Genomic DNA, 6,668 nt, shown 5'->3' with positions numbered 1-6,668 from the left:
CCCCCCCCCCCCCCCCCCCCCCGGAATGTTAGCGCCACTATGTGCTTGTGTATATGAGTTTTTTTCATTTTCAGGCTATTATCTTCAGCCAAATATTGAGAGCCTGTTTGAATTTTTTGTGCCTCCAAAACCTATGTTGTCAATTTCACCAATTTATTGTCTGTCCAAACTGGTCTCACTTGTAAATGAGTCTTCAAGGCTCAATGCGATTTATCTGTATAAATAAAGGTTGAATGAATTGAATTAATGAAAACCCTAAAAAACAGGGTTTTCCCCTGGGAGCCTGAGAAGCAGCTGCTCGTCTGTGCACCGCCATCTTGTTTATAAAAGAAGGGCTGGACATCAACATTTTTTCAACTGAAACATGATCCAACAGCAGCTCCAGAGCAAAAATATTAGTGGAACACACATTTATATCCTGAATCACTAAGCACACAAATTGTACAAATTGTGTTACACTGTCTGTAAAAAAAAAAAAAAAAAAAGAATATATATTGCAGAACAAATCAGTCTGGATGATGTCAAAGGCGGATTGCAAAAGCTGGAAAGCTTTAACAAATGTTTTGGCTTGACAATAAACAACTGTGTCATCAGCATAGAAATGTATGGATGCATCAGGGATGATCTGACCTACATTACTTATGCAGATTGTAAAGAGGGTGGGTCCTAAGACTGAGCCTTGTGGTACACCATTGTTGACTGTTAAATAACTGGAGGAAGTACCATTATGTTGAACACATTGCCTCCGGTCTGAGAGATAGTTAGAGAACCAACCAATGGTGTGATCTGAGAAACCAGTTTCTGAGAGTTTATGACACAAGATGTTCTGATCCACAGAGTCAGAATCTTTAGACAGGTCTAAGAAAAGTGCAGCACAATAATCCTTAGCATCCAGTGCTTCAACAACATCAGTAAGAACCTTCAGTGAAGCAGTGGTTGTGCTGTGTTGTTTCCTGAAACCAGATTGATGTGGAGGTAAGATGTTAAATGAGTCCAAATACTTTTTTATTTGAGAGTTTATCAGTTTTTCTAGAACCTTGGCTAAAATGCAGAGTTTAGAGATTGGTCCATAGTTCAGTGAGGGGGGGTCACCTCCCTTCAGCAAAGGAAGAACAAAGGCTGTTTTCCAAGTGTCTGGAGTGGAGTTTTGTCTTATGGACAGGTTAAAGGGGTTCAGTGTCTTGCCCAGGGGCACTTCAACATGTGACTGCTGGTGGAATCAAAACCCCAACTCTTCCATTTGAAGACGACTACTCTAACCACTCAGCCACAGCTGGCCTGATTTAGCAACATGCAGATTTTTGGTCTGTGGTAGGAAACTGGAGTACCCGGAGAAAACCCACACATGCACAGAGAAAACATGCAAACTCCACCCAGATATTCCCCCGGCCGGGATTTGAACAAGGACAACCTGCTCGCTGAGAGGAGGCAGCTCTACTAACTGCGCCCCTAAACTGTAAATGAGCTAAAAATGGAATAATTAAAAATCATTTTAAATTCCATTTACAGTTGTCCAAATAGTTGACAAATACAGAGAACAAAACAATACATCGCAAGCACGGCAAGTAATTTATATTATTTTTTGGGAGAAAATACTTAGTGGGGTGAATGGATTTTTTTTTAGGTGGGGATGCACCACATCTGCCCCTATAGACAGCCCACTACTGTGACCAAAGCCAAACACCAGCATCCACACTTTGAATGGTGAGTCGCACATGACTCCTCTGATCTCACACACACCAAATTATTTAGGTGAATATGTTCACCACAGATTTAGAATGATGGATGAGCTCTGACTCACTCTGTACACCTCATCACTGTCACACTTTAACACGACACTACATAAAGTTGGAAGAGGCTTGGATTAAAACATGTAAAAACAGATTCATGCCAATCACTTTAAAAACATAAAACACTGAATATCAGAATCAGAATGCCTTTATTGTCATTATACGCAAGTGCAATGAAATTAAGAGCCACTCCTTTTTCCAGTGCAAAAACATGCTTAAGAAAAACACACGCTAAAAATATAAAAACTGTAACACAATATAGATATAATAGCACTATGAAAGTAAAAAAATACAAGTTTCTCACAATTGTATTGCACATCATGGATATTAGTGAGGTAGTTAAGGTGACTGAGAGTATGAAATGTCAGTAGTGTTGCACAGTAGAAGTTCAGGTGTTTGGGAGGTTAGATGATTAAATCAGTGCATGTGTGAGTTCAGGGTGGTGATGGATTTCAGGAAAAAACTGTTCTTGAATCTGTTTGTTCGTGTTCTGATGCACCTGTAGCGTTTCCCTGAAGGTAACAAGTCAAACAGTTCAACACTCGGGTGAGAACAGTCCATGATTGTGCTTTCTCCTCTGTTGAGGCAGCGTGATGTGTAAATGTCCATCAGGGAGGGGAGAGGGCAGCCAGTTATCTTTTGTGCTGTCTTGACTACTCTCTGAAGCCTCTCCCTGCCAGCCAGGGTGCAGCTGCCGTACCATTCTGAATATTTTATCAGCGTAGTGATTAAATGAAACAATGGCTGGCTGACAAATAATTTATGCATTGAATGGTTATTACAAGGTTAAAGGAAGCTCTTCTAAACAATGACAAACTGATGTTCAGACAGTTTAAATGTTTTTGTTTCTGTCAATAATCCTGATTTTTGTCTTCTCTGTAGTGCTGGTAAAGGGGCAAGTTACTACAAAATATTACCGCATGTTATCTAAGCATGGAGGCTGGGTATGGGTGCAAAGCTACGCTACCATCGTCCATAACAGCCGATCCTCGAGACCTCACTGTATCGTATGCGTGAACTATGTCCTTACGTGAGTCACTTCCCTCTTTATGCATATTTTTACACAAAGCTTTTAAATATTTCAGTTAAAAGAAAAAAATCTGTAACATTGTCTCTTATGTACAGTAACACTGAATGCAAGGAATTGCAGTTATCTGAAGACCAGAATCGAGCCACTAAGTGTCCTCTGAGTCTTACTGCTCAGGACCACTGTAGACACCTCAGAACTCAAGCTGTTAACCTGAAGACCAAAATTAGATCAGCTCCATATCCAGAGGTGAGTTTGTTGAATCCAGCCATTATCTTTATCCATTTTCCCTTTCTGGATCACGAGGGTCACTGTGCGAGAGGTGGGGGACACCTGGACAGGTCTCCAGTCCATCACAGGGACACATAGAGACAAACAACCATTCACTCTGTCTCACACCAAGGAACAGGAACAATTTAGAGTTCTAACCATGTTCTTTGTTTTTATTCATTTTTATGTTTTCACACAAATTACAGTTGCCATCATCTTTTATTTTCATATCAAGGATGTTTTTTTTTCTTCACATTATTAAATAAAATGTTTTGGCTGCTATTGTTGCCCAGGTCACTGTAGAGGAATGTCAAATGAGGGGAAAATACAAGATAAGAAAAATGGTCTATTGAAAAGTATTATAAAAAAGTACCTTTGGTACAAAGTATTCACATGTTAGGGTATAGTTTAATATGTGCTTACATGTAGTGATTTTAATGTGGAGTATTGTGACTCCACATTAAAATCACAGACTCAGTCATTTCTGGATTCTTGCTAGAAGAGAAAAAAACAACAAAATTACTAAAACATATTTCTATCATCAAACATTTATATCGGCAGCATGGTAGCGTAGTTGTTAGAGCTGTTGCCTCTCAGCAAGAAGGTTGCCGGTTCAAATCTCGGCCAGGAACCATTTTGGGTGGAAGTTCCATGTTCTCTCCGAGCTGCATGGGTTTTCTCCAGGTACTCCGGTTTCCTCCCACAGACCCAAAACATGCATGTTAGGCTGATGGTGACTCTAAATTGTCCCTAGGTGAGAGAGCGAATGGTTGTTTGTCTTGTTTGTCTCTATGTGTCCCTGTGATGGACTGGAGACCTGTCCAGGTGTCCCTGTGATGGACTGGAGACCTGTGCAGGGTATCCTGCACCTCTCGCACAATGATATGGGCACCAGTGACCCCCGCAACCCATAAAGGAAAAAGCAGGTAAAGATGATGGATGGAGGGATATTTATATCTGAAGATGATCAGTCTGTTAAAGCTATAAAACTGTCAAAATATGCAAATTTGCTATTGGAGGTTAGTACAACTTAAACTCATCAGTGTTTATCGTGTTTTTGTTTATGGGCATCAGGAGGTCTCCAGGTTCTTCCAACCAGCCCTTTCAAACTTTTCCCGACAGAAGGGGCCGTGGAGGGAGAGATGCTTGAACCTGATGGGACCATACAGGGAGAAAAGTATGATCCCAGAAGCAGGTCCAGAATCCTGCAGCTCTAAATACAACCGAACCCTCCAGTACCATTGCAAACACCAGAATCTGGATCCTCAAAGCCAACTTCCTCACTCATTTATCTCCTCTCAGCATTCACAACAAATCATCAAATCCCAGCATGCAACAAGGCCTGATGGATGGACCAGATGCAGCATTGCACCATCCAACATTCACACAGGTACAGAACATTAAAGACACTTGAGCTGTCAATACTAATGTAATGTAGTCAGTACATTATTCTTACACCTAAATGAGGTCTTAATCATGCTCTCAAAATGTTCAATTTCATATTACTTGACAGTCCAACATTTATTTGAAATCTTGCAATGCTGGACAGAAGTTTAAGCCATTTAAATGTTACTAAAGGCCGATTTTCTTTACTAGGATTAGGAACAGACTCAGTTAACAGGTCGAGCTTACTGACAGTTAATTTAAACTCCTAAGCTCGGATGTGGGAGGAGTTTGTTGAGACCTTGGATAATGACTCTCGGTCAGCTCCGAGGAGATTCTGGCAAACCATCAGACGGCTGAGGAGGGGAAAGCAGCACTTTACTAACACTGTATTCAGGGAAGGTGGGCTGCTGTTGACTTCAACCAGTGATGTCGTCGGGAGGTGGAAGGAATACTTCTCAGACCTTCTCAGTCCCACTAGCACATCTTCCATGGAAGAAACTGAGTCGGGGGACTTTGGGGTTGATCCATCCATAACTGTGGCTGAAATTGCCGAGGTAGTTAAAAAGTTCAGAGGCGGCAGGGCTCCGGGAGTGGATGACATTCACCCTGATTTCCTTAAAGCTCTGGATGTTGTGGGGCTGTCTTGGTTAACACGCCTTTGCAATGTCACATGGACATCGGGGGCAGTGCCACTGGATTGGCAGACTGGGGTGGTGGTTTCCCTCTTCAAAATGGGGGACCGAAGGGTATGCTCCAATTATAGTGGCATCACTCAGCCTCCCTGGTAAGGTCTATTCAGGGGTACTGGAGAAGCAAGTCCAATCGTTAGTCAAACCTCAGATCTGAGAGGAACAATGTGGATTCCGTTCTGGCTGTGGAACACTGGATCAGCTCTTTACCCTCACTAGGGTCCTCGAGGGGTCATGGGAGTTTGCCCATCCAGTCTACATGTGTTTTGTGGATATGGAGAAGGCGTTCGACTGTGTTCCTCGGGGTACACTGTGGGGGTTGCTCCGTGAGTATGGGATTGGGGGCCCGTTGCTACAAGCAGTGTGAGAGCTTGGTTCGCATTGCCGGCAGTAAGACGGATCCCTTCAGGGTGGGAGATGGACTCCGCCAGGGCTGCCCGTTGTCACGATTCTGTTCATAACTTTTATGGACAGAATTTCTTGGTGCAGCCAATCTACGTAGAGTTTTCGGTTCGGTGGCCTCAGGATTCCATATCTGCTCTTTGCAGATGATGTGGTCTTGTTGGCGTCATCGTGATGTGATCTTCAGCTTTCACTGGAGAAGTTCGCAGCCGAGTGTGAAGCAGCTGGGATGAGAATCAGCATCTCCAAATCTGAGGCCATGGTCCTCAACCGGAAAAGGGTGGATTGCTCTCTCATGATCGAGGGTGAGGTTCTGCCTCAAGTGGAGGAGTTAAAGTATCTCAGGGTTTTGTTCACGAGTGAGGGAAGATTGGAGCGTGAGATTGACAGATAGATTGGTACAGCATCTGCAGTATTGTGGTCTCTGTACCGGTCCGTTGTGGTAAAGAGAGAGCTGAGCTGTAAAGCAAAACTCTCTGTTTATCGGTCAGTCTACGTTCCTACCCTCACCTATGGTCACGAGCTCTGGGTAGTGACCGAAAGAATGAGATTGTGGATATAGGCGGTTGAAATGAGTTTTCTCTGCAGGGTAGCTGGACTCTCCCTTAGGGATAGGGTGATAAGTTCGGTTATCCGGGAGAGACTCGGAGTAGAACCGCTGCTCCTCCACATCGAGAGGAGCTAGTTGAGGTGGTTCGGGCATCTGCTAAGAATGCCCCCTGTAGGCCTCCCTAGGGAGGTGCTTCGGGCATGTCCGACTGGGAGGAGACCTTGGGGAAGACCCAGGACACGCTAAAGAGACTATGTCTCTCACTTGGCCTGGAAACACCTTGAAATCCTCCCAGAAGAGCTGGAAGAGGTGGCTGTGAAAAGAGATGTCTGGGCTTCCCAGCTCAAGGTGCTGCCCCCCCAACCCGACTTGGGGAAAAGCGGAAGATAATGGATGGATGAATGGAAAAAAGTTCAAGACAAAAACAACTGGACTTTATTATATCCTGACAAGACTGAAGCTTAGAGGAGATCAGGCTTTTTCAATCATGGGCCCCAAACTCTGGAACAACCTGCCCCCCAACATCAGGCAGGCCACCTCCCTTCAACCTGCCC

The 6,668-nt window shown here is 43.7% G+C and overlaps 1 protein-coding gene across 1 annotated transcript in view; it reads left to right on the top strand.

Annotated features, from left to right (window-relative positions):
• The window catches only part of sim2 (SIM bHLH transcription factor 2), a 43,167-nt gene extending 36,994 nt beyond the window's left edge, over window positions 1-6,173 (top strand). The window contains exons 9-11 of the mRNA XM_037687733.1: window positions 2,673-2,820; window positions 2,916-3,066; window positions 6,153-6,173. Of these exons, the coding sequence (XP_037543661.1) occupies window positions 2,673-2,820; window positions 2,916-3,066; window positions 6,153-6,173 (320 nt within the window). The remainder of the gene's footprint in view (window positions 1-2,672; window positions 2,821-2,915; window positions 3,067-6,152) is intronic.
• The last annotated feature ends 495 nt before the right edge of the window (window positions 6,174-6,668 follow it).

The sequence above is a fragment of the Nematolebias whitei genome, chromosome 14 (genome assembly GCF_014905685.2).
Source record: "Nematolebias whitei isolate Nwh7 chromosome 14, NemWhi1, whole genome shotgun sequence".
Classification (NCBI taxonomy): domain Eukaryota; kingdom Metazoa; phylum Chordata; class Actinopteri; order Cyprinodontiformes; family Rivulidae; genus Nematolebias; species Nematolebias whitei.
The sequence above is the reverse complement of the archived record's forward strand: the minus strand, read 5'-3'. Positions and strand labels throughout refer to the sequence as shown.